Below are 12,318 nucleotides of genomic sequence, written 5' to 3'. Positions count from 1 at the left end.
AGGGCTTTGCCATCTCATAGCAGTCTTCTTTCCAGTCAGAATTTCCTGTTTTGTTTTTTTTTTTCCCCTGAATAAAAGGTGATTTGACTTCATAATAAAACACTACTTGTCCATCTTTAATACTTATTTTATCATCCCACAAACAGTTCTAGGAAAAGGAAAAATTATTCTAAGAATATGAGTTAGAATAAAAATCCATTCCTAAAATACAACAAAAATCCTAAAACAGTACATCATCACCCCTCCTGGGTTTAGAGAATCTCCTGTCTATTACAGACTTAACAAAGGTAAGGTACTGTCAAGCATGACTTAGTAGACAGTGAGAAATAAATGAGTGGAAGCAAGATGCCATCTCCATAGATTGTAGACATTTAGTTTTCTATATTCATCTTAGTGGGAAAAAAATCCTCTTCCCCAAGCCTTAGAAGAAAAAAATTATTCCTATTACTATTCCTCCTATTCAGATCTCTTACAGATTCCTCTACCACTCACCTCAAAGTTGGCAGTTCTCCGGGTGTCATCCTTGGCCCTTTTTGAAAATTACTCTACATACTCCACTGGGATGATATTCCCTCTTATGGTTTTAACTATCACAAGTACTCTGAAGATTCAGAAATCTTTAAACCTTTTCCCCAAGATACAGACCTACCTAATTATCTTCTGGATATGCCCACTTGAATGTCTCATAAGTTTTGAATTCAATCCTATCTAAATGAGTTTCATCATCTTCCTCTCAAATCTGCTCTCCCTTCTCTTCCTGCAGTCTCCCTCCATTAATGGCACCACTGTCTACCCAGCTGCCCAAACAGGAAGCCTGGAGACTACTCTTCACTTAACCTTTGCACTTACTCTCACATTAATTAAATGTCCAAGACATATTGATCCCAACCCTTGAGTAACCCCCTAAATAACCATTCATCTCAGTTGTCTCTGCAATTTCCCTAGTTCAGATCTTTATGACTTATCATATAAAGTACAACAACCTACAACAACTATATTAAAGAATTGTTGCCTTTAAAGTCTTGTTGGAGCATCTATCCTATTTTAAATCATACAAAATCATAAATAAGATTTAAGTAAGGTTTGAAATAAGAAAAACAAAAAGTACTGCTAATAGGAAGTACAGATATCTGTACTAGGGGAGAAATATATAATAAGAAGAGAAATAGGCTTATTTAATCCTGGTAAACCTGGATATGTATGCTGCAGGCCAATAGCTAAGAAATGAGAAGGCTACTAATGCTGCTTCTTACCCAGGGGAAATGGACAGTTATCCCACAGGCAAAAATCTGAATATCATTTTAGAATGCCTACTAGATTATATAACCTTTATAAAGGCTTCATATGTCTATCTTATTGATTATTGTGCTCCAAAACAGCATAATATCTTGACTATACAGTAAACACTCAACAAATATTTGTTGACTGAATGGCCATTCCAATACTTAATGTCATATGTAATAAATCTGAAATATGACTGATCTTACCAGCAGTCAGGAGTGTCCTTCCCTGCAAATTAGAAAGCACAGCTTTTGTAGTTCTCTAGATCCCAACATAAAAGTTAAGGTGTGAACTAGAGAAGTAATACAGTAACAGGCAGAGATGTGAGAACAAAAAATATCAGACAGTCTGATGCTAACAGATGAATCATGTGAACTTGAGACAGGGATAGAGGTGGTTCCAAAATTAACAAGGTCCTTATCACCGTTTCCAATGTATTGAACATTTATTTATATTACAGATATAGACATGTTTCAGTAAAAATTCCTTAAGGGCAGAAACTTTATCTATTTCATGTTTCTAAACCTAGTGCCTAACACAAAGCAGATACTCAAAATGCCTAAAATAAATTAAAGAATGGCAATCTTAATATTTAGAATATAGATGTCCTTTGCTATCTTTAAGAAAACTTGAAAATTTAAGAGGCACAGTGTATATGCACCAAGTAACACTAGCTTTGTTTAATAACATACAGAAAGCCTTTTCCTAAAAAGTCAGAGTAAGCTCATTTTGATTTGGTATCTACTAGTCCTTAAATCATTTTTATGTGAAAATTTACACTATTAAATTCAGAAATGGAAAATATTTAAAATGAAAAGCTTTTACAATTTTACTTCTTTTAAAAGAAAATGGCTATGTTGAAATAGTCTTGTATGGGAAAGACAAGATTCTGCTATCCACGTGAATGTACAGATGGGTCAAAGCTACAGCCTGGTACTAAAAGATAAATTGTGGGGTATGTGTTCACATCCTGATCTTGCTCCTTACTATATGGAGGCTACTGGGCAAATTTCTCAATCTTTGTAAGCCTCAGTTTTATTATCTATAAAATAAGGATATCATGACCTAGTATGTAGGATTGTTAACAAGATTAAATAAAATATTTTAAATAGAGCACCCAGCACAGTGCGTGGCACAGAGCAGGAGCTCAATACACATTTGTTCCTTTAGAGATCTCTTCCTCTTTGAAGGAATACCTGCACAGACTTGAAAAAATAATCGGATTTTTAAATTTAGAGAAAAGATAGTAAGAATGATACTGAAAACAAATGTCATACCTATTTGTCTCATAAACAGCAAAAGCTGATTAAAGGTTGGAGCAGACCCTACATTTGCGTGGTGGGGCAATGGACTCAATATCTGTGTTATCTATAATCTCCTTCTGCCCAAGACTGGTATAGGAAAATAAAGAGATTTTTGTTCTTTCTCAGTGAGGTTTACATGTGATCCAATGATAGATGACAGGATAATTATATTTTCTGGATTACCGGTCTTTTGATAAGTTTTTAAGTTACTACCAATGGTTAGCAAAGAGTCAAAAATCTTTTTGGAAATGGGAATTGTGATTAATTGAAACTTTTCTGTAAAGTTTCACCCATGTATCACACATTTGGTTCTATAATAGGCTATACAGTATAGGAGCACTAAAAATCCAAAAGCTATTCTCTTGGAATCACATGTTTTCCCTCCCTTACCCAATGAAGATGAAAGACAGCATTTATTTATGTATTAACATTGTATAGCAATCAGAATTACTTTAGCTCCCTAAACGTAGAGAGTATAATCTTTAGATTAAAAATATAAGATCACAACTATCATGTTATTTAAAACATTTTAGTTATGCTTAGTTATAACATTTTGCTTTTACATCTATGTTTCCTCAAATTAGAAATACTAAAATACCTAAATAATGAGAATTAATGATGAATCTCTTAAATTTAACTAAATCTAAAATTTAGGTTTTCAAATGGAGATTAAAGAAAGGAAATAATTATGTGGCCAATTTCTGGGTAGGAGTTATCTTCTAATATGTAACCATTTGGACAATAATACCATATACAAAACTAGGTATATTTGGTTAGTCTCTAATAAACTAAAATACCACGTATTTAATATATAACAAAATATATAATATTTAATATTTACTCTATATTTATACATAACATAATGCTACTTAAATGATATAATTAGTAGGATAAATTAGTCCTAAAATGATTCAAATAATTTTCATTTGATTTGCTAATTTTTAGATATTACTGATGTGATTAGCTGTTTCGATACAGCTGTCAATAAATGATGCTTATGACTAAATCATGATTTGATATAGGGAGCTACATTAAACTCTTCCAATGACTTCCCTATTCAATTGATATTGCAATTGTTTACACTGTTGAATCCTCTCTTAGTGTCTGTTAAACTAAAAACAATTACATCACTTTTTTTCTAACTCATATAATACTGAGATTTTTAAATATTTGATATCTCTATTCTTGAGCAATGAATCAAAATCATATATTGGAATGTCACTTTTAATCAGGTCAAAACTCATCCTTCATGCTAAAAGGTGGCATATGGTACAGTCAATTGTGGGCTCTGTTACTGGGCTATCTGCATTTGAATCCTAGCTCTGCAACTGAAGTCTTAATCCCTCTAAGTGCCTCAGTTTCCTGGGGAGGGTGGGGGATGATAACAATTCTGTAACTCAATGAGTTAATATACATTTAGAACAGTGTTTAGAATGGAGCAAGTGCTATATAAAAATTAGCACTCACTTTTATTCATAATGACCGTGACAGGTAAACATTTGGTAGGTTTTAACAAACTTCTCTCAGTAAATGGAAGAAAAATTCAACAAAGTTGGTCAAGAGAGGAATCCACATTATGAGTGTTTCCTGACCCCACAGTCCCCCTATAGGCTCCATCTGTCCCATGTGGCATCTCTCCTGTTCAGGAGCACCCACCATTCTGATAGATATCAAAATTCCTAACTGATATCTCTCTGCTTTCCCCACCTCTCTCAGAGCCAACGTCCTATGAAAACTACAATTCCTACAAGGCACTCAGGAGTGACTTCAATGACAGATAGTCACAGCCTTGAGGCACCAGAAAGGTACGAGACATTTGATACTTAAGGAGCCTGGTAAATTCCAGAGTGGACCCCCAGCAGAATCCAACTGGCCTCATTTGATGTGGGTGGAACACAGTAGGTACAAATTGGTCTTCTGAAGTCCCTACAGATCCAATGGTGATGCCTAGAAGGTAGAAGTGGTAGAAAGGTAGGGAGGGGAAGGATACTGGAATGAGTAACCAAGCAACTAGAAAGGATGTTGGTCTTCTTATTGGAATAGACAGGTCCTGGAGGCCCCTGCTGTACCAAGCATTAATCTTTTATTTTCCGGATCATAGGAAAGTCAAGAGAAGTTTCCAGAGAGATGCCGTGATGGCTAGGGAGCACCCAAGGAACTCAAGACAAAGTTTTATTTGCAAACCAGCACAGAAGTATTTCAACCAATTTTTAACAATCAGTAGAGTTGCTTTGGTATACAACACCTGAACATCAATGCTAGTTCGGAGAATTGAAGGACTGAGGAGACCAAGGTCTCACTAACTTTGTACTGAACCATGGCTAACTTAAACCTGTTTTATAACTACATGGTTGTAAACTGTTGGCTACAAGCAGAACTCAGCAAGCTGTAGGTGTGTATAACCAGAAACTCACAGCATCACTGGAAGAGGAAGTTAAGGGTTGGGATGTTCCCTGCAGGCAATAAATTAGTAACATAAGTTTGTATAATAACTATATAATTATATTCACATACCAAATTGTAGAAGGAAGAGAATCCTTCAAGTCATTTTATTATTTCTGGAATGTCAAAGAACCCAAACCTGTCTTTACAATCTTACTCACCTGCCACTCTCTCATCCGTTTCCCTGTTACCATCATCTGAATATCTTGCAAAATCTAAAGAATCAAGGGTACTGATGCTCCCAGCTCGATCTGTAGTAAAAAGAAAAATAAAAGAATTAAACAGATTTTTATTTAATTGTCAATATAAGGGACTGGAAATCAATTACCTAAGATTATTTCCAGTTAATAAAATTATGATTCCAAGATCTAGGAATTCTATTAAAACAATAAACTAAGGGCAAAATGCTCACATAAATTAAACTACTTTAAAATAACTCAAGTTTCCCTGCCCAAATCTCTGGCTAACTCTTGAACAATGCACACACAGGGCATATTGCAACCAGCCCAGCTAAAGACAAAAAAAACTGGAATGAAATTTGAGCTGCTGCCTGAGAGTCTGCAGATTGAGTCCAACAAGATAATTTTCTACTAAAAAAACAAAACAAACAACACTGAAAAAAAAATAGAACAGAATCTTGTCTCTACAACATAATGCACATATTGTCTACCACACAGTCCAAAATTACTTGATACACAGAGCAGTAAAATGTGGCCCAGTCTCAAGAGAAAACACAATCAACAGGGACCAACCTCAATGTAATCCAGATGTTGGAATTAGTAGACTAAGATTTTAAAATAGCTATATTAACTATGTTCAGTAAAGGAATATATACACACAATGAATGAAAGGAGAGGAAATCTTAACAGAAGAAGAGAGAATATAAAAAAATACCAATGGAAATTCTAGAACTGAAAAATAAATATCTGAAATTTAAAATTCACTGCATAGTTTAATAACAAACTGGAAATAACAGAGAAAAGAGTCAGTGACCTTAAAGACAGATTAACAGAAATTATCCAATTTGAAGAACAAAGAGCAAAAAAGAATAAATAGAAAATTAACAGAGCCTCAGGGACCAAAAGGTCTGACATATGTAGAACTGGAGTCAACAACAGGGGAGGCAAGAGATGGAACAGATACAAATTCAAGAAGCTCAGAGAACACCAAGGAAGATAAAGAGAACAAAAACTTGGGTACATCATAATCAAATTGCTGAAAACCAAAAATGAAGAGAAAATATTAAAAGCAGCCAGAGAAAAACAATGCATTACATATAGGGGAACATCAATTTGAATGACTGCTGATTTCTCATAAAAAACCCATGAAACTAAAGGCATCCAGATTGGAAAGAAAGAAGTAAAACTATTTCTATTCACAGACGATATGATTTTGAATATAAAAAACTCTTAGGGAATCCACTAAAAAATAATTAGACCTAATAAATAAGTTTATCAAAGTTGCAGAACACAAAGTCAACACACAAAAGACAATCAAATTTTTATACACTAGCATTGAACAAAGCAAATATACAAAAGCAAAATTAAAAAAACAATTTCATTTCCAATAACATCCAAAAGAATAAAACACTTAGGAATAAAATTAACAATAAAAGTGTAAGACTTGTACACTGAAAACTACAAGACATCACTGAAAGAAATTAAAAATGATCTAAATAAATGGAAAGATATCCCAAGCTCATAGATCAGAAGATCCACGTTAAGATGGCAATAACCCACAATTAATATAGATTTAATGAAATCCCTGCAATCCCTATAAAAAATCCTAGCTGGCTTTTTCTTGCATCTTTTATAAATATTGAGAACCTGATTCTAAAATTCACATGGAAATGAAAAAGTCTCAGAAGAGCCAAAGGAATCTTGAAAAAGAATAAGGATAGAAGAATCCCACTTTCTGATTTTAGACTTAAAGAATAGTTTTTTCAGCAAATGGCACTGGGACAACTGGATATCCACATGCAAAATAAAGAAGGTGGAACACTATTTCATACCATAAGTAAAAATTAACTAAAAATGGATCAGAGACCTAAATGTAACTTTTAGCAGGAAATGTGGAAGCAAATCTTTATGGCCTTGGCTTAGGCAATGATTTCTTAGATACAACACAAAAGCATAAACAATGTGGTAGGCAGAAAAATGACCCCTCACAGATGCCCACATCCCTAATCCATGGAATCTGTGAATATGTTACCTCACATACAAATGGAATTTAGGTTGCTAATCAGCTGAACTTAAAATAGAGAAGTTACCCTGGATTATTCAGGTTGGCCCAATGTGATAGCAAAGGTCTTTAAAAGTGGAAGAGGGCCACAAGCCAAGGAATACATGTAGCCTTTAGAAGCTGAAAATGGCTTCCCCTAGGGACTTCAGAAAAGAACACAGACCCGCTGACACCTTGATTTCAGCCCATTTAGCCCATCCCAAGACCCATTTTGGATCTCTGAACTACAGAACTGTAAGATGATAAATGTGTGTTGTTTTAAGCTACCACCTTTGTGGTAATTTTTTACAGCAGCCATAGGAAACTAATACAAGTGATAAATGAATAAACTGATAAACTGATTTTCATCAAAATTAAAAACTTTTGTACTTTAAAAGTCACCATTAAGAAAATGAAAACATAACTCAAACAATGGGAGAAAATATCTGCAAATCAAGCATCTGATAAGAGACTTATATCTACTAAATATAAAGCACTCTTATAACTCAATTAAAAAAAAGAGCACAATTTCGAAATGGGCAAAAGATTTAAATAGGCATTCTCCAAAGAAGATATATGAATGGCTAACGAGTACATGGAAAGATGCTCAACATCATTAGTCTTTAGGGAAACGAAAATCAAACCACAGTAAGTCACCACTTCAAACCCACGAGATGGCTATGATAAAAAAGAGAGATGCTAACAAGTGTTTCACAGGGTATGGAGAAATTGGAACCCTCATACATTGCTGGTCAGAATGTAAAATGGTGTGGTACTTTGGAAAAGTTTGGCAGTTCCTCAAAAAGTTAAACATAGAATTATCATATGACTGAGCAATTCCACTCCTAGGTATACACTCAAGAGAACTGGAAACCTACGTTCACACAAAAACTTGTTCATGAATGTTCATTAACAAATTATTCCCAATGGCAACAAAGTACAAACAAAACAAACGTCCATCAACTGATGAACAGATAAATAAAATGTAGTATATCCATACAATAGAGCATTATTCAGCCATCAAAAAAAGAATGAAGTTGGGCCGGCCCCGCGGCTTAGCGGTTAAGTGCGCGCGCTCCGCTGCTGGCGGCCTGGGTTCAGATCCCGGGCGCGCACTGACGCACGGCTTCTCCAGCCATGCTGAGGCCGCGTCCCACATACAGCAACTAGAAGGATGTGCAGCTATGACATACAACTATCTACTGGGGCTTTGGGGGGAAAAAAATAAATAAATAAAATCTTAAAAAAAAAAAAAATGAAGTATTCATATATGCTGCAAAATAAACCTTGAAAACATGCTAAGTGAAAGAAGCCACACACGTAAAGCCATATATTGTATGATTCCATTCACATGAAATGTCTAGAACAGGCAGATCCATAGAAACACAAAATAGATCAGTGACTGCCAGGGGCTGGTGATAGAGAAGAATCGGCAATGACTACTAATGGGAACAAGATTTCTTTTAGGAGTAATGAAAACGTTCTGAAATAGGGAGTGGGGTTGATTGCACAATTTTGTAAATACAGTCAGGTGTCACTTAATGACAGGGATACGTTCTGAGAAATGTGTTGTTAGGCGATTTTGTCATTGTGCAAACATCATAGAGTGTACTTTCACAGACCTAGATGGTATAGTCTACTGCACACCTAGGCTATATGGTACTAATCTTATGGGACCACCATCGTATATGCGGTCTGTCATTGATGGAAATGCCATTATGCAGCCCATGACTGTATGCTGAAAACTACTGAATTGTACATTTTAAAAGGATGAATTTCAGTATATGAATTATATCTTACTTTAATAAATAGACAAGACAATACAATTGTTGGTCAGGATGTAGAGAAATTGGAACACTCATATATTGCTGGTGGGATGTAAGATGGTGCAGCCACTTTGGAAAACAGTTTGGCAATTCTTCAAAAGGCTAAATATAAGAGTTACCATATAACCCAGCATTTCCTCTTCCATCCAAGAAATGAAAACATATGTCCATACAAAATCTGTTACATGATTGTTTATAGCAGTATTATTCACAAGGGCAAAAAAATGGCAACAACCAATTGTCTATTAACTGATGAATGGAGAAATAAAACGCAGGATATATATTCATACAATTTAATGTTATTCAGCAATAAAAAGGACTGAAATACTGATACATGCTACAACATGGATGAAGCTTGAAAATATTATGTTAAGTGAAAGAAGCCAGTCACAAAAGAACCACATATTGTATGATTCTATCTATAAGAAATGTACAAAATAGGCAAATCTATAGAGGCAGAAAGTACATCAGTCGTTTTCTAGGGCTGGAAGGTGGAGGTGAATGAGATGTCCACTAACAGGTGAGAGATTTCTTTTTGGGGTGATGAATATGATCTAGGATTAGATTAGATGATGGTTGTACAACTCTCTAAATATACTAAAAACAAAGGAATTGTACACTCTGAATGAGTGAATTTTAAGATACTTAAATTCTGTGTAAATAAAGCTATTAATTAATAAAGAAAGGAACAAAGTCTTCAGAGTACGAGAAAAACTGCAACTCAAATTCTATATCCAACAAAAATATCCTTCCAAAGTGAAGGTAAAATAATCAGTTTCGTAAATATTTTTCACAAAGGCCCTTGTGCCCCAAGATCCTCCTAAGAGTTTAGGAAGAAAAAAATGTGTGTGTGTGTGTGTGTGTAATATCTTAGCTATTTATAGTGCACATCGGTATATCAAAGATCCATAGAAATCCTGATGCAAAGCAAAACAAAAGCTAGCATTTCCCAAAATCATTTGTCCACCACATTCCTTTTTTGGGTAATACCTATTTATTAGCACAAGGAACTAATGTTACTCAGAACACATTTTGAGAAACGTTAAGCTGCTTTCCCCCTCTTTAGTTTCTGTAATATAAAAATATAATATTCACTTGTTAAGGGGAATAATGCTTTAGAACAGGGTTTGGCCAGCTAAGGCGTGGGCCACATGTGGCCCGAGGCCTGTTTTTACATGACCCCCAAGCTAAGGGTGGTTTTTAAGTTTTTAAGGAGTTGTTATCATTTATTCATTCACTAAGTATTTATGGAGCACTTACTCTGTGCCAGGTACTTTTGTAGATACTGTGTATATTAGCAGTGAACAAAACATATGAAGATATAGTATGCCAAAAGATGATCAAGTACTATGTAGAAAAGTAAAACAGTGGAAAAGGGAAAATTAATTTATATAAAAACACCTCAACTCTTATTAGATCTCTGTGATGCAGTTTTTTTTGTTTTTGTTTTTGTTGATCAGAAATTTCTTGTCTCTTAGATCCCACTTCACTCTCAGTGACTCCCAGATCCAATGGGGCTATGGAAGGCTTCAATCAGAAAACATTTTAAACAGAGCCCTAAAGAATAAATGTCCACCAAGTCAACAAATGAAAGAAAGAATAAACAAGTGTATGGAGTTTTCAAAGTACAGGACAAGTTTGGTATATATAGTAAGGTTATAATGTACAGAAGCTCCAAGGGGTCAGGCAGGCTAGGGTGTAAATGACCAGGAAGGACATTTTATAATAGTTTATAGGAGTGAACCAGGATGTAAATAAGATAAATTAATAAAATCAATTACAAAGGGATTTGCTTCTATATTAAATTTTACACATGCAGAACTGGTTATTGTTGAACACTCTGCTTTTCGGGTGATTCCTCCTGGGGAAACACTAAGTCAGCCTTCTACTCTTTCGAAGATAATACAGGACTGCTTAGTTTTCTTACTCAATGAATTGTAGGATTCTACAAGTGTTGGGGTGCTTATTGTAAAAATTTATCATGGTTTTACTGTATAGGAAACAATAAAAGGAAATAGAGATTCAAATATTCAAATCAGAGACTTATTGAACTGCATTTAATACCCGAAAATACTTAATACCCTATTACTATTTGTCAGGTACCATCTTAAGGGCAGGGAATTCTGTGTCAGCAAGACTGACAAGGTCCCTCTTCTTAGAGAATATTCTAGTGGAGAAGAGAACAATCATTAAGTAAAAAAAAAAAATTCAGATAATGATCAAAATGGTATAAAGAAAATGAAACAAGACAAGGTCAGAAGCATAGGCAGTTGTAGGTTGGGGTGCAATATTAGTGTGCTCAGGGAAAGCCCTTACTGAACAGGTGAGACCAGAATGAGGTAAAAGGATTTTAGGCAGACCTGACTCGGGAATAACAGAGGCCAGTGTAAACAATTTGAAAACCAGTGCAAACAGTTTGAATTTTATTCCAAGTACAATGGGAAGCAAGAAAAACACACATTTTTAGAAAATCATTTTGGCTGATATAAGGAAAGTGGTTTGTAGAGAGACCAGCTGAGAGGCTATTATAGTCATGTAGGTAAGAGATGATCAGATCTGGACTAGAACAGAGACAGCAGTAATGTGAGAAGTGGTCAGATGTGGATTATTACTTGATGTAGAATTAACATGTCCTGGTAATGAAATGGATAGCATTTAAGTAAAGAGAGAAAACAAGATGATTCCTAAACACTTCATTTATTGAATTTGTAATATGGGATGCAAAGGGTGAACGGAAGGGCTTCAACGGTTCTGTGTTTTAAGCACATGGTAGTGGTGGGGAGAGTCCTTAGCTTTCACTAGATTTTTAAGTGTCCCTAAACAGAAAGCACTATGTAAACATTCTCTCATTTAAATTAAGAAATCAAAGCTGATACTTATTAAGGGTGACATATCTAGCTGATGCAAAAAAGGGCAAATGACAGGCTGGGTCAACTTGTTTATTAAACTGTGCTACTTACTGTTTATATATTGATCTAAGGAAATAGATTATTTGTGTTCAGAAAGCACAATCTAGACAAATGAATGCAAGTTATAGAAATACAGATTTGCACTCCACATAGGGCTCTCCCACTTCCTTTTTTTTTTATTTTTGTGAGGAAGATCAGCCCTGAGCTAACATCCATGCTAATCCTCCTCTTTTTGCTGAGGAAGACTGGCTCTGAGCTAACATCTATTGCCAATCCTCCTCCTTTTTTTCCCCCAAAGCCTCAGTAGATAGTTGTATGTCATAGCTGCACATCCTT

At 35.0% G+C, this 12,318-nt stretch overlaps 1 protein-coding gene across 5 annotated transcripts in view; it reads right to left on the bottom strand.

Annotated features, from left to right (window-relative positions):
* Positions 1 to 12,318, bottom strand: part of RELCH (RAB11 binding and LisH domain, coiled-coil and HEAT repeat containing) — a 116,854-nt gene that overhangs the window by 87,108 nt on the left and 17,428 nt on the right. For all 5 annotated transcript variants that reach the window (XR_015554336.1, XM_087439313.1, XM_004422599.3 and 2 more), the window contains exon 2: positions 5,189 to 5,278. Coding sequence is in view for 4 of the 5 variants with exons in the window: in XM_087439313.1 (XP_087295439.1) it covers positions 5,189 to 5,278 (90 nt within the window). In the remaining variant the exon portion in view is untranslated. The remainder of the gene's footprint in view (positions 1 to 5,188; positions 5,279 to 12,318) is intronic.

The sequence above is a fragment of the Ceratotherium simum genome, chromosome 14, assembly GCF_057802395.1.
Source record: "Ceratotherium simum simum isolate JZ-2026a chromosome 14, ASM5780239v1, whole genome shotgun sequence".
Taxonomy (NCBI): Eukaryota; Metazoa; Chordata; class Mammalia; order Perissodactyla; family Rhinocerotidae; genus Ceratotherium; species Ceratotherium simum.
This window is presented reverse-complemented; position numbering and strand designations above follow the sequence as displayed.